Source organism: Urocitellus parryii, chromosome 14 (genome assembly GCF_045843805.1).
Source record: "Urocitellus parryii isolate mUroPar1 chromosome 14, mUroPar1.hap1, whole genome shotgun sequence".
Classification (NCBI taxonomy): domain Eukaryota; kingdom Metazoa; phylum Chordata; class Mammalia; order Rodentia; family Sciuridae; genus Urocitellus; species Urocitellus parryii.
The window spans coordinates 29,909,058-29,931,719 of NC_135544.1; the positions used below are offsets into that span (position 1 = coordinate 29,909,058).

General features: G+C 37.9%; 1 protein-coding gene across 1 annotated transcript; it reads right to left on the bottom strand.

The window, feature by feature from the left end:
- Positions 1–266: 266 nt before the first annotated feature.
- Positions 267–11,014, bottom strand: Ing2 (inhibitor of growth family member 2). The gene is made up of 2 exons (XM_026400588.2): positions 10,681–11,014; positions 267–6,150 (listed from the first exon to the last, which is right to left on the bottom strand). Exons 1-2 carry the CDS (start codon positions 10,850–10,852, stop codon positions 5,480–5,482), a joined length of 843 nt encoding a protein of 280 aa, XP_026256373.1. The 5' UTR covers positions 10,853–11,014; the 3' UTR covers positions 267–5,479.
- Positions 11,015–22,662: the final 11,648 nt, after the last annotated feature.

Below are 22,662 nucleotides of genomic sequence, written 5' to 3' on the forward strand. Positions count from 1 at the left end.
GAATGCTGGGCCCAAAAGTGATGGTATGACAAGACTGCCCAGGAAATCTCTTTGAACTCTCAAACATAGGCATTGGAAGAACTATTTTTTTCATTCTCTGATCAAAAAACAGATAATTCCTGTAAGGTCAGAATAATGTCAACTACTGTAATTGATAATGCTGGTCAGTAACTTATGGAAATTCCAAAATAACATACCTTACTTAAAAACCTCAAGAGGCAACATCCATCTGCATGTAGTTAAATATGCCTTTAAATAAATATTAATATTTTTACTTTATACAAATAGTCAAGAAATTTCAGTGATTAACCTTCTGTTGCTTATAGTGTTTATTCTAGAGTAGGATGGTAGGTAAGATAATTTTCAAGAAAATTCTTTTTAAATCTTTTTGATTACTTTAGTGTCTATGCCTTTTACTCTCACCTAATATTATTAATTAAGCCTAATAAAGGGCAGAGTTTGGACTTGGTTTTCACAGACAATATTACCTAGCTAGAATTTATTAGCTCTACATGGTTTTCATTATATTTTAAGAAAATCTTCTATTCACAGAAAGTGATATTACTTTTCCACTTAAAAGTGATATGCTCCCTTTTGAAATAAAATTACATCAAAAATGAGTCAATTTAAAAAAGCATAAAGTAGTGTATCTAAATGTAAGATTAAAATGACATGGGGAAATGGCCATATTCCCTGAGATCTTTGTATAGTGCCTGAACTTTAGAAAATTCTGCTTTGAAGTCTGGTTACCACATACATAAATTGAAGCTATTGCTTTATAAACTATTAAAGTAGTAAGTTTGTGACCAGGAGAACTCTTTCTTCAGACTAATATGCAGGCATAAGTAGCCATTTTTAGGATGACCATATCTTAAATCACTCATTTTCCCGCTGAAAAAATTGCAGGCCAAGGAGGACAGTATGCTAAGCTAGTGGATAAGATCTCTGGAATGCTGGTTCAGAGCACTTCCCTCACATTGAAAAAGGAGATAAAAAAGCTATGGTTTTTCTGACATACAGAGTTTAAGCAATCACAGTGAAGGAAATTCCAAAATAACATACCTTACTTAAAATACATCTTTAATTACATCTAAGTCTAAATGCATGGATTAGAAAGAGCAGAACTGTCTAGCTTGTGTCTGCCAATTGCTCCTCTCTGTTCCATGTAGGGGTAATAAGGATAGAGCCCTCAGAAGCCACCCACTGGGCATATAAAGAGGACTAGGGATGTTTCTGGCTTACTGTAGGGATTTTGAAATTTCAAGTTATTTTTTGTTTCTCTTTTCTCACACCTACATGCTAGCAATACAATTGAGTTATCAACCCATTTGAAGTTATAACCAACACCTCCTGCTAACCCATGGTTCCCACTGGTGTTCCTTGACCACTTTCCTACTTTTCTAAGTGGTACCTCACACATACCTCCAATTCCTAGACTTCCAACATCCCTTTCCTCCTCAGCTCTTCACCAAGAAAGAAGGTATGAGAAGAGTACAATGCCATTTTCTGATACAAAATTTAGCAGTCCAGATTCTAAGCACTTCTTAAATTTTTGTCTTTAGTCAGTGCTTATCCCCATTACCTAAGACAATGCCTTGCAAATAGGTACAAAATAACCATTTGAATAAGTGAATAAAAACATCATTACAACCTTTTACAAAAATTAGCTGTCTACACAGTAGTTGCTCTCACTACTTTATCCTTTCCTGCTCACAACCTTCTCCAAGCAGGCCTTCATCCTCATAATTTGCAGCTTATTAAACTCAACAATTTAGTGGTTAATTCTCAGTGCTTATCTTATTGGAAAAAGTTCTTGATTCCCTTCCTGAAAAACTTTCTTCTGTTTCTGATATACCATTTTCTGGTTTATCTCACTGGGAGCTCTCAGAAGGCTCCTTTATAGGTTCCTCCCTAATTCATATGCTGGAGCACCTTAGGGCTGACTCTTCCCTCATCTGCATCTACTTGGCTACACAAAATCTGATTCCTTAACAGCAGCATTAGTGTCACTGAGGAGCTTGATAGAAATGCACAATCTCAGGCCTCACACCAGACTACTGAATAGGAAGCCATATTTTAACATGTTGAGGCAACTCAGACATACAAAAATTGGAGAAGCACCATCAGTTACATGACTTCAAACTCCATTCATAGACTAAGTCCCCAAATGTTAATTTCCTGTCCCTTTCCCCAACTTGTCACAAACAGGACTCTGTACTGGATTCCCCTAGAAATCTAAAAGCCATCTGACCCTAAGTACAAAACAAATTTTAACATTTTCCCTCTGGCCAAAAACCCAAGAGTCACCCTTGTCATCACTTTGCTTTCTCATTCCTGGATCTAAGACCTTTTGTTTGTGCCTATAAAAGAGAGAATGGAGGGGCTGGGGTTGTAGCTCAGTGGTAGAGTATTTGCCTAGTATGCATGAGGCACTGGGTTCGATCCTCAGCACCACATAAAACAAAACAAAAAAACAAATAAAATAAAACACAGACTGGCACCTACCATTAGCACCATTTCCACGGCTAACCACTAACATTTTTGGTGCAAAGACTTGAGTCTCCTCAATTTCCCTATATACCACCTACAACAAAATTCTGTACACAGTATCCAGTGATCTTAAAATATAAATCAGACCCAGGCTTGTCCTACATTTTCTAGCCCCTTTCACACTGCTCTATTTCTCTGCTTTAATCAAATCAACAAGCTTGCTTTGCTCCTCCCTTTCTGCCTCCCTTCCTTATTTCTATTCTCAGCTCTGGTTACTTCCTTAGAAACCTTTAATCACCACAATTAATACTCACCACCCCCTTTCCTTTTACTCTGATTTACTTTAACACTTTAAAAACAGTTCCTGACATTAACTACATCTGACTCTTCCACTGGAATGTATCATCCATGAGCAAGGGCTTTTTCTTTTTATATCACAACTGTGTAATAAAGAACTCCTGGTACACATAAAGAAGCACTGAAATACTGAGTATTTAGGTACTGGTGGTGGAACTGTTGGGAGCAGGGGATAAACTCTTCATGAGTTGCATAAATCTGGATGTTGAGAATTCATTATCAGTTTTCATCAATAGGCTGAAATTTTCAAAATGGGGCACTGGTTCCAAAACTTTTCTGTAATTAGAATGGTAATCTTTCAAAAATTCTAATGCTTAAACCACATTCCAAATGCAACCCCACCAATTTAGATCACAATTGCTGGGATTGGAACACAGGGATTAGTATTTTTGAAGCTCCTGAGGTAATTTCATGTGAGGTAAGTTTGGGCACCACTGGTTGTAAAGTCACTATGAATTCTAGACTACTTAACAAAAGAAATCCCAAATATGTTAAGGAAACTTAAGTCTTCTACTTCCCACGTGGTACAGAAAACAAAATGAAATTCATGAACACTGTTTCAAATATTAGATCTTAAAAGAGATCACACCTTCCAGGATTTTCCAGGCTTGTTTTCCTATTAAAAGTCTAATCCAAACTTGGGCATTTTTATTAGGAAGGATTTTTTGTTTTGTTTTGTTTATATGCTGAGGCAAATTAATGTATGAAAAAATTGTGATTTTTTTTTGGTGTGGAACTGGGAATTGAACCCAGGGCCTCATGAATGCTAGGCAAGCACTCTACTGCTGAGGTACATCCCTAGTCCTAAAAGTGGTGACTTCTATATAAGTTACATCTGAAGGCTTTTGGGAGACTTTCTCATACTGGTATTTAATTTAAATAGTTCCACTCTGGTAATGAGGCCATAAAAATGCTGTATTCTACAGTAAAGGGTTTGTTTACAACTTGACAAAGTTACAATAAAAGAAATTCTTAATCATACTGTCTAATATTTCTTGCTTAGGAAGATAATCAACTGGTTCTAGTCATCAATTAAAATACCCTTAGTAGAGAACCTAATCAAATATTTTGCATTTGTATATCTCTAAGCTCACCTTTAAACTCTTGTTCATAACCAAGAATGGAGAACATTAATGAAAGAGAAAAATAACTCATTTCATTATTTAAATCCTTCACTACTGTGCAAACACTATAGATTTCAAAACTACCTTGGAGATATTTAAACTAACTCATTTTATAAGTGAATGACCTGACATTCAGATGAGGTGAAATGGCATGCCTAAAAGTCACACAGGAGAACTAGAAGAGAAAAAAATCAATTTTTTTTCCAAACAAGCAGACAGGATTTTTCACATGTTAATCAAAAAGAATCAAGATCATCAGATTGGGAAGAAATGAGGAATAAAAAGTATGTTACACAGATTTAAAGGACTAATCAATTTCCTGTCCCCCCCAACCAAAAATTGCTCCAAACACATGGACATATATCCATCAAGATGCTTACTCTTAAAATACTAGAATCTTGGAAAATTCAATTTACAAATACATTATTAATTGCATTGTTATAATGAAATTAGTTCATTAAACATGAAAACATCAAACAGCACCAATACCAGAAAGTTAAGAAGGTAAATACACTATTATTTAAAATAATGTATAATCACTAACTGGGACAGAAATGAACTATAGCCCCTAGCAAAACTATTTAAAACAACTGTTTGACAGAATGGCAATATTTAAAGACTGGTATATATGCCCTTTTCCCAGATAGGCCTGTGGCTAAGCATTCCAGTAGTGGGTAACACAGAAAATATTATAATGCATTTTTTAAATTGTTCAACCTTGAACCATGATAATACATTAACTCAAATTTTGCCAATATGAGCCGACAGCAGCATTTTTGGTACCCTGACTACTCTTACCTGTCCCAATAAAAACAAACAAAACATTAAACAACTTCCTTATTAAACACTAGGTTAAATGTATCTATTTTGAAGAAGCAGCAAGGCATTTACAAATGGGCTACTGACAGTGTATCAAAATGCTACTAAGGAAAATACAGCAGCAAATACTCTAATAAGAGCACATTATTCCACATGGAATCCCAAAATACTCTCATCTCTAGTTCCTTAAATTTCTGGAAGACTAGAGATTAATAAGTGTATGAACAAATGGGGCTGAAAAAGAAGCTCTCAATGGGATAGTGTTCATATTCTAAATTACCCAAGATAATTTGATGCTTCCAGAGAAATCCAACTATATCTAAAAAATCTTAGAGCACATGGAACTAAAATACTAGCAAATCTTTTGTGTTTACCCAAAAAAGTAGCATTGGAATTTTAAGTGAAAATGAAATAGTCATGGTTTGTGAAGTTTTTATAATGCTCACACCACTCTCTCCCTGTTCCCTGCTCCTTTTATCAGGTGATCTGAAGACTACCTGGTTTAAAATATTTGGTAATTTAGTGCAGAAAATTAAGGTCACAGACAAAGTACAACAACTTTTAATACACCATTAATACTAATGATTAAAAATTATTGCATAGTCTTATGCATTTACCCTAAAACATTTTCTGAAAGTAAACGAATTATATAAAAGACAAATAACCCTTTAAAATATGGATGGCCTTTACTACCTCGATCTTCTCTCTTTTTTTGTCTTTTCAGTACTTTTGTCCATTGTTTTCTCATTATCTCCCCTGCACTTTGGGCAATACCATTTCCCCTTTGGTTTATAGGTAAGTGAAACACATGAAAAGTGAAACCATTCAATTGGACACTGTTCATTGTCACATCCTATCATTTCCCCATAAGACACTTGGTTACACAAACAGTATGTAGGTTCATTGGGATCTATTGCAAACTCAACAGGTGAGGCTTCCCTTTCCTGCTTGGCCTTTGAGCGTTTCTTTTTCTTGGCTGACTTCGATTTCTTTTCTTTAGGTGGCTGATCATCACAGTCTTCAATCCCATTTGTCATGTGACATAAATCACGGCTTTCACTGGTTCTCTGCCTGCGGGGTCTTCTTGAAGATCTTTCTGGCTGGCTAGAATCCATTTTTGCTTTATCTGATGCTCGTTCATTTTCAGCAGGATCTTGAAGACACTGTGAATGTAACTCCATTTGTCTTGCTCGATTTTCCACCAATTCGAGCATTTGTGTGACAATCTGAATTTTTTCATCTCCTAATTCTTGACTATTGATTAATGCTCTCTGGAGATGCTGCTGTAGGCGTTTTTTCTGGTTTGAATCATCTTCTTTCTTATATTTTTCATAGACATCATCAATTTCCTTTAATGTTTCTAAAAAGGGAAAAGAAAAAGGATAATATTAGTGAATATTAACACATATAATACTTGAAAATTAGAACTTAAGGCATGAAATCCCACTCCTCTATAGTATGCACACATTAAAAAACATTATTCCCCATACAAGACCTTGTTATCCAATATGAAAGTATACTTAGAAGAAATCAAATCAGAACATAAAAATTTATTTGTTAATCTACATCTAAAAGGATAAGAGATGTGTCTCTAGTAATCAAAAATGTTTTAAATAGATAGGAGTACTGTATGACATTAGAATCTACATAGTACCTTATTGCCTACACTTCATTTGAACTTCAGAACACAACCCTATATAAAAATTTACTAGATCTAGCCATAAAACCTGAAATTCCAGAAGTAGGTTACAGATTACAACTCAACTGAATTTACAGGGTTTATAATTCAATCAATGACTTGCTACATGACTCCAGAAAGACAGGGTACCTTCCTTTTCATATCATATCCTTGGATATTATTAAACAGAGAAGACATCAGAAATTTTTAGACTTTCATCTCTTTGTTTTAATGGCTTTTTAATTGAAGCATCACATAAAAAATTCTACAAATCAAAACTATTCCAGAGAAGGTCCACTGTTTCTGGCATCAACTGACCAAGCCACAACAAAATTACAGTAAGTCAGCACTAGATCACTCTGCCTTTGTAGATAACTCAGCAGTTGGTTCTAAGCTTTTAGAACTGCTGATTTAGTTGTATAGCAAGTGGGACACTTATTTAAATCAAATAAAATGGCTGAGTCACTAGAAGGTATGCAAAAACCTGTATAGTTTCAGAGGTCACCAAAAATTTACTTAGACTAGTTGTATTCAAATCTGTTCAATTTCTTATTGTAACAATATTAACCAGATATAACTGCTATCAGAAACAGTTCTATCGTAGCAGAAGTGGAGAAATAAACATTAATTTATCATACCACATGACATACCACTATTTTATAATCCAATTATTATTATCACCACATACCTACCATTGTTTTATATTCCAATATTAATCTAAAGAACAGAAATAGTAAATAAAATAAATACACTGGAACTGTCTATAAGTAAGATTACACAAAACAAATATTAAACAAAAATCTTATAAATTAGCTCCTCCCTGAAAACTAGTAATACTTGATGGACAATGTTTAACCCAGGACACGTAACAAAGTGTCACTAGAGTTGAGGGTACTCATTCCTGTATACCATATTTTTCAAAACAATTCATAACTATTCCATTTGCTCAGTTAGTCATGCAAGTGAATTTCCTAAGAATGCAATTTCCCTACAGGAAAAGTAAGAAAATTATTTTTCTGTCACACACACAAAAAAAGGTAAGCCTGGGGCTGGGGTTGTGGCTTAGTGGTAGAGTACATGCAGGGCACTGGGTTCGATCCTCAGCACCACATAAAAATAAAATAAAGGTATTTTGTCCAACTACAATAAAACAATTTTTTTAAAAAAAACAGTAAGCCTCATTGCCTCATTTCAAATATCTGTAACTAATAATTAGGAGCTAATTACATATCATACTTGCATAATGATGTTGTACATGAGATAAAAATTCACATTTTAAAGACCTCTTACTTAGACAAGAAAGGAAATTAACACTGACTTAGCTTCTTTTGTGTCGTATTTTCTTATTTAATCTCCACAACAAACCCACAAGGAGGTCATCACTTCTACATGTGATAAATAAAATTCAAGAGGAAAGAACCCCAGACTTTGAACTTTGCCAGATCTGTGTGACCCAATAATTTAAGCACTTTCTACAGGCTGTACAAAAGGCACTTGAAATTAAATATTAAATTTTAGTTAAAAGGTTATTATTTACTTAAGAAATTATGAATGAGACTACTAGAACAATAATAAAGGTTCTCTAATAATCAAATCCCATAATAAATACTTCATTCAATTGTGAAAATGTTTTCTTATTTCTCTATTTGATGGGGCCTTTGGTAATTTTTGACAGTGTCTCAAATAGGTGGTGGAGAAATTCTATAAGTTGCCTATAATTTACATAACTAAAAATTGCTGTATTATATTCTAAACCAGAAAATACTTAAGAACTAGCCAAAAATTAAAAAAAACAAACCTGAACCAATAACATTTGCCAAAGTATATAAACAAAACTTTGAAAGTTGAGCAACCATGTGTATCACTCTTTTAAAATTAATCTTGAAATTCATCACAATCTAAATAAAAATCCTCAGATTTTTGTCTCCCAATTTGAAAGCCCTACTATATTACTCATAAGAGCAACTTATGACAATCATACATGATCAGATAGCAGAGCTCCCTGTCAACAAATTTAAATAGTGTCCCTCCCCAACTGAAAATAGCATAACTTTTGTGAAGGGTAAACATGTGCTTAAAGAAATGTAAAAACATGCAAGCTTTACAAATATCAGTGCTACTATCCAAAAAACTAAAAATGTTCAATTTGAGGGGTTTTTTTTTTGGGGGGGGATGTATTGGGGATTGAGCAAAAGGGTACCACATCCTAACCCATTTTATTTTTAAGAAATTTTTTAAAAAGAAATACAATTTATTTTTAATTTTTTGATACTGGGGATTGAACCCAGAGACGCTTTAACCACTGAGCTACATCCCTAGCCTTTTAAAATTTTCTTATGTTGAGATAGGGTCTAAGTTGCTTAGGACCTCACTAAGTTGCTGAGGCTAGTCTTGAACTTGCAATCCTCCTCCCTCAGCCTCCCAAGTCGCTGAGATTGTAGGTGTGCACCACCGCACCCAGTAAACTCTCAAACACATGTCTCCTTTTTAGGTTACCATTCTCGCTTGTCCTCCATAACTGTAGAAAATAGTATTGGACCGCTTTGATTTAAAAAAACAAAACAAAAAAAAAGTTTAAGTCCCAAAAGAAGGATGGGTTCTAGCCAGCTTTGGAAAAAAATAATCTCGATCTGGTCACTTTGTAAATTTTAATTTATCTGTAAAATGAGTTTTGCTTCATAAGTTCTAGGCCTAGTGCAGCAACAGGCATACTATAAGCAATCAGTATTCCTCCAACAATCGAACGAATTCAGAAGACAAATTTACATATTGAGACACTTAAATGCTCCAACATGCTATAGACCAAAAAAACAAAACTGTCACCACAGAGGTGGATTCCTTAAGTCACAGGATTAGTGAAGTGTCCAGAAAAACAGAATGGGTCCACGAAGTTATCTTTAAGGTCCCTCTGGCTATTTCCACATTAGGTCTGAATACTCCTCGATTCAGGGTTACTAATGCAAAACATCTACCACTTAAACGTCTCCCCGCTAGTTGCAGGCGAAGGGCTGTTGACAGACACTATCTGTAAGAAAGGTTAATTCCCTGTACTAACTTTTTCGACCATAAACGATGGTTTTTGCCTCATCACTCAAAATTTGACAGAGGAGGAACACAGAAATGAAGAGACGCCAAAGCGGTTGCCCAGCCAACCAACCCACTTCCTTCAGGGGCCCGGAAGTGACACCTGGCCCGGAACCTACGCGGAGCCAGGGTCAGCGATGGTCCCAGTAGCAGCGTCCCCGTCGATTCATGGGGTGGCAAAAAGAAAAACGAAACATCACAACAAACACATCGCCAGCCCCGCCTAACTGTTAGGGCCCAACTAATGCCTCTCACGGCCCGGATCTCTCCTAAGCAGTCAGCATCGTCCGCCCCTCTAGCCACCAGCCATGTTCGAGGCCAGCGGGAGCGCGCGCGTTCGCGCCCCTCCCAGGTCCTACGTCATGCCCACAGGCCCCGCCCACAGGCATCGGGGGCCCTCCCCGCCACACACACACCCCTCTCCACCTTTCCCTGCGGGGGACCCCTCCTCTTTAACCATTTGTCAGAAAGAGCTGGGTAAAGGCTACGGCCTCGGACGGCCAGGAACTTTCCCCCGGGCGGGAGAGGAGAACTGAGTGCTCCACTCCAGAGCCCAGCCGCGAGCTGGAGCCGGGAGGGAGGGACCTCTCCGAGTACGCCTTCGCCGCCCTCTCTCGCCCCCTCCCCCCAGCACGTTCCAATGCATCTGCTCTCAGGGGGTGGGGGGCCGTAGGGGTAGGGAAAAGCCAGGCCCGGCTGATCAGCGGGAGCCCTGCCAGGGCTCAGCGCTCACTGCTCAGTCCCCGCCCGGCGGCCCCTCAGTCGCCGGAGTGAGAGGGTGTGCGGCACCGGGCCGGTGAGCGCCGGAACAAATGCTTGATTAAAATGGCTGATTCCCCTCCACAGCAGCTGCAGCCGCTGGGTCTGCAGCGGGTCTGACGAGCGGCCCCCACCCCCACCCGAGACCCCACAGAAGTCCTCGCCGACCGCAGCGGGAAAAGGGAGGGCCGCGAACCCCGTCTCCAGTCCCTTCTCCCCGTCCCACACAGCAGAACCCCTCTGTGCACTCGGGAGAACTGTCACGGTAGAGAAAGTGGCACTTCCCAAGGCAGACTCCGGGCCACCGTGCCAGAGGCCAGCGGATCCGGGTGGGGGAGGACCCGCGCAGGCAGCCCCGCGGCCCCCTACCTTGATATTTGTTGTCCAGCTCTCGCAGCACAGACACGTTCCTCTGCATGTCGTGGGGCAGTGACTCTACACACTCAAGGTAGTCCTGCACGTAGCAGGTGAGGAGCCGGCTCCGCTCCCCGGTCAGGAGCGCGGCCGACGAGTACAGTTGCTGTTGCTGCTGCCCTAACATCCTGCCGCCGCTGCTGCTGCTCCTCGCCGCCGCCGCCGCCGCCGCCTCCGCATCCAGCAGCCACACATGCAACAGCCACGGCCGCCGCGGCTCTTTCGCTCCGCAGCCCGGCGCCGCAGGGACGCTGGCAGCCGCTCGAGAGGGCACAGCCGAATCCCCCGATCTCCACTCCCCCCCAAAGAAGCCCTCACTCCCCGCCCCCGCGGTAACAAGCCCAGGGGCGGGGCGAGATCAGGGCTCCCTCCTTCCCCCCTCCCTTCCCAAATCTAGAGCAGCGGGGATACCCCCAGCCGAGCTGGCGTCGGGGTCCCGGGAGTTGACACTTCCTGCCCCTTTCCGAGTCCCCAGATGCTACCAATGCCGTCTAGTAGCTCGGATCCCCATGACAAGCCCCTCGCTGCCCGCTCTACTCCCAATCACCCTCCGTGCCTGTCGGAGAGTCTCTCACTGGACTGCCCCCGCCCCTCCGCCTGCGGTCGCGTCTGCGCCTGCGCAGGACTCACTCCTAATAAGGCTAGGGGCCCGCCCCTACCGCCCTACCGAAGGGTTCGCATTCTCCCGCCTTCCCTCCGCCACCCGAGCGATTGGTCTGTCATCTCTCGGCTGGGGGGGAGGGTGCGGAGGGTGGCCAAACGGCAGGCTGCGCCCCGCCCCCCTTAAAGGGGAAGCACGGCTGGGCCTGCCTCTTCACCCCATGTCTGAATGGGACCTGAGAGGGAAGGTGGCCAGCTTCTTGTTTCTGCCCTTCCCACGCGGAGGCGGAACCTTGGGCTAGCTCACTTGGCCCGGTATTACCGATTTTTTTTCCCATTAGGCGGATCAAGCGCGGCCCCTGGCGAACCTTAAAAGGAGCAGCGGGCGGCTACTTTTCGCTACAACCCGGAGTGAGGCTTGCGGGAACTACTAGACCCAGTGTGCAGCGGGGCTCAGCTCCCGACATGCGCGGCGGCGAGTTCCCGCCGAGCCACAGCTCGCGGCCGGCGTCTCAGCGCTCCGCGGGGCTCGGTCCCTCCTCCCGCCGCCTTCGGGCTAGCCGAGCACCGGGGGGGGCCTGCTCGGGGAGGTAGGCGGCGCTCCCTTCGGCCCCCTGTGTTTTCTTTATCTTTTAAACGCCCGGCTTTCAGGTTCGCTGCGGGCCTCGGCGTGCTTCCGCCTTTTCCCGGCTCCGTGGTGGCTTACAGGGTTTGTCCACTTGTCCCCTTCTCAAGAGTCTCCCGTATGTGAAGAAGGGGTGCAGGACTGCGTCTGTCTTGCACACGTGTTTGTCCAACAGTACCCTTTTAAAAAACTCTTAAGGGGTTGGAACGTTTAAGCATTAAACCTCGGTGAGGGCTCACTGGCAGAGGGGGAGGGGGGCACCACCATCCTTCCCTGTCTTTTTACTCATTTTTACCCTGGGACTAACGATTGGAGGGGTTCGCGGGGTAAGGGAGACGAAAATAAATACCTCGTCGGTAATCAGACCGTGGCCTTTCTTATCTGTGTGAGCGACTATCAGGGCTTAATTTCTGTGAAGTGTAAATGAAACGCCAGGCTGATATCAATTACGGACGGACTTTAAGTACCTTCAATGTGTATTTTTGGGAAAAAAATGAGTTTAAATAGAACGCATACAAAGAGAATTTTAATGGCACTCTTATGTAAACAAACCGTATTGTGATCAGTATCTTGGAGTTAAAAAGAAAATATGCGTGGTGAGGGGTGATAAATTTGCATTTTTTTATATGATTAGTTTGTAGTGGTGGTGCACCCGCAGAGTAGCCGTTGATGTGCAGCGAAATCTAGACCTTCACCTAGAGGAAATTTTTTAAATTTCAGGCTAAAATAAAGCACTCCAGGGAAATCGATGTCTTCTTGAACTACAGCAGTATTGCAGAGGACTGGGAGATCATCTAAGATCCCCCGACACGAAGAGGTTCTGACCACTCGAATCAAGCCAGGGAGCCGTGAATTCTGAGAACCATTTGGGAATGGTTTTGTTGTCATTCTTTAAATCCTTAGATTAAGCAGTTTAGTCTTGTAAAAAAAAAAAAAAAAAAAATCAGTCATTGTTAAGAACTAAATGTTATTGATTTTTATGTAAACCTACTGCTTCCCCCCCTCCTCACAAATTTGAATTAGCTAGTCTTTATTGAAGGAGTAAAATAATGAAAGATGCCTTGTTGTTTGTTGATTGAGTTTAGACACTGAATCCCCTATTAATTCACTTATTAATTCACTTCTACTTGAAGTGATCTGCAGGCAGATATGACACTTAGAAACTATAAATGAGAAAAATCAGTGATGCAGAATATCTATAGAGTACTTCTTCCAGGAACATAATGCAAGACAAAACAAAGCAAGGATCAGTATGAGATAGGAGACCTTTTATAGCATTATTTTCATCTTTCATAATCCTGTTGAACAGTCTGAAAGAAGCAAAGAAAAAAAGATCCAAACAATGGCATTTCAACTGGCACTAGTGTAAATCTATAAAACAGTCCAATGTGATAATACATGTGTGAATGAATTATTTTGGACATACTTCTATTGAGATATTTATAAAAGCTAATATAAGGCTTATTCTTGCCATGCTTTCATTTATTTATATTATATGAATATAAATATATATATATATATATATCAATGCTTAGTAAAGCAGCCTCTGAGAGGAGCACCCACATAGTTGGGGAAACACTCAGCTATATTCCTAAACTCTATCTTGGTTATTTATCAGTGTCCTTTTCTTAGTAATCACTTTATTGGAAATTGGGGGCCTTTTCATATAGGGCTTACTGATTATCCTAAATAAAAAATTTAGAAATCCCCAATTCTCTTCAACATTTGATGATATTTCATCCTGTGACTAAACAAAAGGCATTTTATTAGTTCTTCAATATATTTTCTACTCTTAAAGCAAACCTGAGATAATCTGGTATCCCCAAATAGTGTCTGGGATTACCTTTAATTTCTAAATCAATTACTTGAAGAGATCCCAAATCTGTCCCTTGTATCTCTCATTTATATGATATGAAAGGAAGAGCAACAACTTCAAACCGATTAAAAACAAACTAGTAAGTAGTTTTGAAACATTCCTAAGAATACCTCCTGAGAAAATTCAGTTTCTGCAAGTTGGGCCAATTAAATTTGAAATCCTTTTCCTTCTTCTACTGTTCAATGTTTTTTAGAAACTTTTCATGATAGAAATTTTCAAACAAAAAAGTATTATATACCATTCACCTAGCATTAACATTTCTACATATGGCTATATTATTTAATCTATAATCCTTCACTTTCCTTAACCCTTCTGTACTAAGTAATTCTGTACTGTAATTATTATAATTTTACCTGTAAATACTTTAAATGTAAGCAGAATAAAATACAATAATTTTTTAAACATATGATGCCTGTATCCTACTCTCATAATTTTCTTACTATCATTTAATATCCAGAACAATTCAAATTGTCCAGATTTCCGTATTGTTTAACACAGCCGGGACAAGCCCAACACATTCATTTGGTTAGTAAGGCCTTTTCTAAACCAGGAAGAGGCAATTAATTCCCTGTTTAATCCCAGTGAAGCAGATAGCAATGTTTTTTCTAAGGAAGCTATATGGGTAGTTGAAAGGCACTTATGAATATGGGAAGATGAAAAAAATCACTTTAAATGAAATCCTCAAAAGGTCACAATTGATACCCCACTATAGATATTTAATTGTACCTAATATGAGTAAATACTTAATAATCTAGTAATTTGTTTGAAGTTTAATTTTTTCTAGAAGTTTACTAAAGCATTTTAAATTATCCTGAAAAAGACTGAAAATTTTAGATCAATTCATTGTACAGAAAGCAACTAAAAAAAAATACTAATTAATAGTATATATCTCTACTGAGTTCAGTTTTAAAGCATTTTAATCGCATTATTACATAACTACAGGTAATACACACTAGTTAATTAAAATAGACATTTAAAAAAGATAAATAAAAATTACCAAAACTCCAGATAACTTTTTAAATATCTAATTATACCTATAAGATATAATTCCATGTGGCAGTTTTTTGCTTTGGGGAATCACTTTGGCTATGACTAAAGATTAAAATATAGAAAATATCAGATTTTCTAGTGTAATATTAGAAATCTAAGCAACCTATATGTGTACTTTATGTGATAGCACAGGTTTTAAATTTTGTATATAATTTATCCTACTACTTTATGTTATGCACTGTTCAGCATTTAGAGTAACTACTAGCAGCAAGAGATGATCCTCAAACATTTAATGAAGGAACTGTGAGTGACTAGGACTGTTGCAAGGAGTAAATTCAGTGTAATAAAATATCGTACTTACATAGCCAGGGAAAAACCAAGCATATTATCTCCTTGGTTATCATGGAAAAAATAACACATATGGTATACTTTGCATAATGCTGACCAGAAAACATTCAATTTTCCCTAGATGGTTACCATAGTTACATGAGCCGTTTATAACATCAAGAGGGGGAACTAGGTCACAGTATTGAAGGAGTTTGAATTATGCAGTTATGTTTCCTAAAAGCAAAGGAAAGGTTTAAAATTTAGAGAAGAGAGATTTATACTATCTGTTCAAAATTGAAATTGTGGTCTAATTTTGCCTGTGAAACTTTAAAGTTTGTCCAAAAATAAATAATTGTTAATATAGATGCAAATTATTCAACCTATACCAACATTATAGTAGCTAGATTCATATATATATATATATATATTTTTTTTTTTTTTTTAAAAGATGTCAACACACTGTCCTTATAGATAACCCTCTATCCTCCTAGTGGGCTATTTTACATTAAATGTTTTTGCAAGTAGTCAGTAAACCCAACAATTGCCTACAATCTAAGTAGTCAAATAGATGTAAACTAAAGCTTTGACCTCTTCTTTGAAAGCTTGAAATAAAGCTCAGCACAATGCCTGTGAGATGTTACTCATACTATATTGTACAACAGTTTTCCTATTAATCTCATCAAATGGAAATGAAAGAGATAATGTATTGAAAGCCATAGTAGTGTAACTTTCATTTTTTCTTTATGATACTTTTTTTTCACAGAAAGATGGTTGGTTTTTGTTGTTGTTGTTTGGTTGTTCTTTTGATGCTTATTTTTTATTGTTTCAGAACACTCTGGTGTATAAGAGCTCTGCACAGTGCTCAATAAATAAGAGGTTCAAGAAAGAAAAAAATGCATCTAAGGGTTGCACAATTTCTGATGGTAATTCTTAATTTCATGATCACTGCAAGAGATTCACTGATGACTTTTTTACTGCCAAAAATCTGAGATTAATGATTCCTCAAAGGAAGCGAGAGGAGAGCAGGCAACAGGCAGCCTCACTGAGTAGCTGGGTGAGCATCTGCTGCTGCATAACTAGGAGGAGGTTGAGGATCACTATCATAGATCATCTACAGACCAGCTTTTAACAGGGGATAATATTGGGGCCTAGAGAAGTAACTTGCTTAGCATCACATAATAATACATAAATTAGGAATCCACCTAAAAAATCAAACAGTAAAACAAAAATTAATCTTATTTTCTGGCTGGTAATCATTATTAAAAAGAAAAGTGCCCATAGAAAGAAAATTAAGAACTTGGGATATTATAAAATAAAATGATTTTTTTTTCTGTGAAGACTTGCAGCAAAATAAACAAAATCACTTCTAAAGGAAAATTAGAATTTCCTAACAATAATGTTCAAAATAATCACAAAATAAAAAGTACTAAAAGTCACATATAATTTATACTATTTTTTTAATCAGGGTTAATAACATCTTTTTAAAATGAAATTAATGCTATTGGCCAGGTGCTCCTTGCTTGATCTTTTTATCTCTTTTTTTTTCTTTTTTTTTTTTTTTTGATACTAGGGATTGAACCAAAGGGTACCAACCACTGAGCTCCATCCCCAGCCCTTTTGATTTTTTAAGACAGGGTCTCTCTGAATTGCCCAGGCTGTCCTCAAATTTGGATCCACATGCTTTAGCCTTCCAAGTTGCAGGGATTACAGGTGTGTGACCCTGCACCTGGTCTTTTGTTCCTTATAAATAATTCTAACTGGGGTACAGAGAGTGCAGCTTAGTAATTGACCATGTGCCTAGCATGTGTGAATCCTTGGGTTCAATCTTCAGCATGGGGAAAAAGAGGAATAATTAATTCTAATTGATTATTTAATGAGGCTTTATTGGAGCTATTGCTACATTAATTGCTCTTGGCATGGTTAATCTAGCATTTTGGTGAATATTGATTTATTTTTAATGGGTAACAGATTTTTTTAATTGCTGTCTAATTTATTTCCATAAATTGACATTCTCTGACTCTCTCCTATATATGAAACTAGTATCTCACTTTGCACAACATATCTGTTACTGGAAAACTGTGTTTACAACTTATTTTGCTACATTAAGTAGTTTTAAATGTGCCAGTTTTATAAGTAAGCAGACCCAAGTTTTGGAAATGGAAATATTCATTTAATACAAATATTTTATCCAACTTCTTTTTTCTCTGTTGTTACCTTCAGAAAACAGGTAGTATTCTTCATTGTTTAACTGCTGTCTAGGTGTAGTTTCTTTTACTTATTCTAACTATAGTGTATATTAGAGATACTTCAGCATGATATCTTTTAGTCACAGAAATGATGTCTTCAGAGAAAGGACTTTGAAGAAGTACCTAAAGTGACAATAGAGATGTTTTCTTCTGGTATCTGGCTAAAGTAAGTACTAGAATTAGATTTTAAAAAAAGAAAGATATAAAAATGTGAGGAGGAATTTTATTTGGAAAATTTTAGAAGCTAAACATCTTTATATTAGGGGGAAATACAGAATCAAATAAAGAAATGGCCGGGCACAGTGGTGCACACCTGTGTCCCAGCAGCTCCAGAGGCTGAGGCAGGAGGATGTTGAGTTCAAAGCCAGTCTCCACAAAAGTGAGGCGCTAAACAACTCAGTGAGACCCTTGTCTCTAAACAAAATACAAAATAGGGCTGGAGATATGGCACAGTGATCAAGTGCTCCTGGGTTCAATCCCTGGTACCCCCTCACCAAAAAAATAAAAAATAAAATAAAGAAAAGAAATGATCATTAATGGTGGTGGTAAAACATGATTATTAGAAATTTAGGGACAGAGATTTATAAATTTTATTTTTGGAAACTACTTGTGATACATTTTTTGCATAACAAAAAATATAGTTGTAATACAGGGTTAGACCAAGAGCCTATCTAACCCAAGTCTTTGGCTGAAAATTAGCATGTTGTTTCAGATATCAGAAAAACCTAATGACTAAAAACCTAATGACTACCATAGCAATTGAACAATTTGTCTCTCATGTATTCAATTGAAGAATCTGTCTCTGGTTATTTGTACTAAAATATACTGAAACCAAAAATCAAAACATCATATTAGTATGCAGGAAATTGTTCTGATATATGCAGTAAAAGAGAATTGAAAGCATTATTTCCAAATTGATCACACCATTCACAAATTTGACCAGCAATGCAAAACAGGCAGCATAGTTTGTGCAGAACACATGCCAACAATGATGGTAGTATCTACAATACCAATAACCCATACTTCCCTCTCTGAAGCATAGCTGCATTGATACTTGATTCCATAGCTAAAATAGGACTTGTCATTTTGCAAGAAATGACCTGGACCACCAAGCTGCATTGGATGAAGGCCAAAGTAATGTTTTCATACTTTGTGACAGAAATTGTAGATGTCAACCATTGAACAGATAGAAATTCCAGTAATAGCAGTAACTACTTTCTTGTGACTTCTACAAACTATATGAATAGATAATGAAGCCACATTTTCAGAGAAATGTTACCATTTTGTTGGGGGGGGAAAATACCCTTCAAAGAAAGACTCATGTTGATTGGCAATTGTGGTGAATGCATTTCTGGGAATGCCAGCCATCTTTGCATTGGTTCCTATTATCCACCATAAGGTTTGGTACCCTGAGGAGAATTCAGGAGCCAAGGTATGCTGATTAGATTAATGGGGCATGACCAGCTACTCTGGAGGCTAAGGCAGGAAGATCATTTAAGCCCAGCTACTCTGGAGGCTAAGGCAGGAAGATCATTTAAGCCCAGCACTGAGGCCACATGGGGCAACAAAACAAGACCCTGTCTCAGCAAGAAGAAAAAAAGTAAACAATAGCTAGTAGGCTTGAAGCATTGACAATAATAGGCTGCAGTGTATCTGGAAATAATGTTTATATATTAGGAGAGGTAAAATGAAAGTTTTCTCAAAACTAAAACCACTAAAAAAGTAAACTTGAATTTGACTTGCAGGAATAGATTGTTCAGTTGATCTTTTTTAGTGTCAGGGATTGAATCCAGGGGCACTTAACCACTTAGCCCCTTTTTTTTTTTTTTTTGAGACAGTTTCTCCCTAAGTTGCTTAACGCCTCACTAAGTTTCTGAGCCTAGCTTTGAACTTGCTATCCTTCTGCCTCAGCCTCCCAAATTGGCAGGGATTACAGACCTGTGTCACCTTGTCTGGCTATTCAGTTGATCTTAACTTCTTTACAGGATGTTATTAGTTCTTAAATAATGTTAATTTTGTATTCAGGTAAAATATCTATGGAAGAGTAGTCCAGTGATATCAAGATACTTGTTTTATCCTTTTTTTGCACATTTGATTTTTTTGATATGTATTTTTTTAACAAAATTTAAACTTTGTTTTAAATATAAGAGAAGCAAAGAACTTTCTGCACATTCTGGAGTTACAAAATGCATGCATAAACTACCTACTAGGAAAGGAGTATAAAAGCAGATAACTCAATATTTACATTCAATTTTTCTGTTCTATTGTTAATAAGGTTGTACTTTTCATGCCAGCATTCTAATTACACACGTAGTATACAAGATTAAAACCAAGAAATATCACAATTGGTGAATTAGAAACTTTTGAGAACTAGGAATTAATCTAGGCATTTTGGGCCTGGGAAACATTTTGGAGTTATTAAATAATTTGTACCTGCAGGTCAAATTCTGGAAAATTTCTCATTGATTCTTCAATTGAAGAATTTGTAATTGAATGTTACAAATGGTTCCTGAAGGTTCCTCAGGCTACCAACTCTTATGGTGGAGGTAGGAACCAATGCAAAGATGGCTGACTATTCCTGGAAATGCATCTTTGAAGGGATTTTTCCCCACAAAAATTCCAGTATTTCTCTGAAAATGTGGCTTCATTTTCTGTTGTATGCTTTATAGAAGTCACAAGGACAGTAGCTACTACATTACTGGAAGTTCTATCTGTTCAATAGTTGACATCTATAATTTCTGTCACAAAGTATGAAAACATTACTTTGGCTTCCATCCAGTGCAGCTTGGCGGTCCAGGTCATTTCTTGCAAAATGACAAGTCCTATTTTAGCTATGGAATCAAGTATCAATGCAGCTATGCTTCAGAGAGGGAAGTATGGGTTATTGGTATTGTAGATACTACCATCATTGTTGGCATATGTTCTGCACAAACTATGCTGCCTGTTTTGCATTGCTGGTCAAATTTGTGAATGGTGTGATCAATTTGGAAATAATGCTTTCAATTCTCTTTTACTGCATATATCAGAACAATTTCCTGCATACTAATATGATATTTTGACTTTTGTTTTCAGTGTATTTTAGTATAAATATCCAGAGACAGATTCTTCAGTTCAATCCTTACATAAATTACACAATTGATTCCACATTTTTTAACAGTTTAAAAGGGGTTCACTGAGTGCTTGCCTAGCATGTGTGAAGCACTGGGTTCTATTCTCAGCACCACATAAAAAATGAATAAAGATATTGTGTCCATCTACAGCTAAAAATATTTAAAAAGACAAAAGGGGGTTCTCTTTAATCTTTTTCTCATTCAGTGTAGTTCTCAATTTGCTATTAAGAGGTTTTTTTGAACATGTGCAGGATCTCATTTGAATATATCAGGTTAAGGTGGAAATTTTTATGAATTCTCTGAATCAGATGTTTTAAAATTTATATTTAGATTGTTATATGTTAACCCCATCTCTAACTTCTGCCTACAGAAGGGACGTAGGATATAATTACCCAAGAAAGAGTTCTTTTCCTAAAGTCTTTTTTTTTTTTTTTTTTTTTGAGTTACGGTCTTCTATATAGGAATGAAAATTTAGCAGGAATATCTAATGAAGAATAATCTGAACATAGCAGTTAAGAAAGAAAAAAGACTGGGAGAGGACCCCAGATGTCATAACCCAAAGAGAAGTTGAGGCGCAGAAAGCAGCTATTATTATTTCAGTTTCATGGCTCAAAGAACTCCAAGAAATTAGTCTCACAGTACATCTTTTTCAATTTGGAATATAAATTAATTAATTTTCCAATAAAATGTCAATAGATACATAACACAAGAAAACAATAAAAAAATGGTTTAAGTTGTTATACTACCTCATTATGTAAGAGTCTTTTTCAGAAAAATTTTTCAGTACTTGGTGTGTTGCTCTCTAGGAAATTATGAAAATGACAACTCTACTGTAATGAATAATGGCTTGTGGAGTGGGGGAAGGAGAAGCAAGAAAGGAGCAATTAACAGGGATATGACTGTTGTAGGGACAGACAAGGCAGGACACTGATAGGAAAACAGGAAGCAGATTTCTTTGGTTGCAGCCAGGTACTGAGGACAATGCTTTCGCTGTAATCAATAATCCCCCTGATCCCTGAGTTCTGGCAGTTTCAGAACTTTATACCCAGTGTGTAGGGGGAGGGGCTCAGAAGTTCACACAAAAGCAGCTCTTTGACTGTTCTGGGGAAGTTAACCCTTCAAGAACAGTGCCTGAGAAGGGGAAAGCTTCTTCTTCCCTTTCTTCTCTCCCACTACCAACTGTTACCTTGGAGCCCAATTTCTAACATCTTCTCTTCTCTTTGAAATGTAAACATCTCTGTTAAATGTTAAAGAATCTGTTTTCCTTATCACACTTTGCATTTGCAAACACATTTCCTGCTTGAAAACTTTTACAAACTATTATATATATTGTTACTATACTAGATAGTTCATAAATGTTTATGAAAAACTATTAAAGGGTGTTCAGCACCTGGAATATGATCGCTTTTGGGCCCATGGCCAAATTTAATTATTGTAAGATAGAGCAACAGAAAATAGGAAGCTTAACTACATTGAACTATTTTGCAGAGATCCTTTTGCTGATAGTCCTAAAATCAATTATGGTGAAGATTTCTGGAGACACTTAATTAAGATTTTCTGTGGAGGAGGGGGTGACACTACATGAGGACATAAAAAGGGGATAGATTCAGAAAATTTTTTAGGAGATAAAAAATTGGATTTTGGTGACTATTCAGAGGGTGGGGGACAAAAGATGTGGAACAGAAAATCTAAGAGGCAAAGCAGGTTTGTAGGTAAAATATACAAATTACCCAAAGATGATAAGTCTTGTAGTTTTTACAGCTTTGAGCACTACCCAGGTTAAGTCTTCTGTTCCTTACAGCATAAAACTACTGCTTCCTATATGTATCCTGTTTTTGAAGAATAACCAGGTATAGAAATTGGAGGCAGCAAAATGTTGGGGAACATAGAGATTAGAGGAAATGATTTAGAAAAAAAGTGGTCTTAAAACTAACTCCTGGCGGTGCATACCTATAATCCCAGCAGCTTGGGAGGCTGAGGCAGGAAGATTGCAAGTTCAGAGGCAGCCTCAGCAACTTAGCAAAAAACCTGACTCAAAATTTAAAATAAAAATTAAAAAGGACTGGGGATGTGGCTGGGTGGTTAAGAGCCCCTGGGTTCAATCCCTGATACCAAAACCAACAACAACTAACTCCTCACAAGGCAAGACCTTAAATAGCTCTG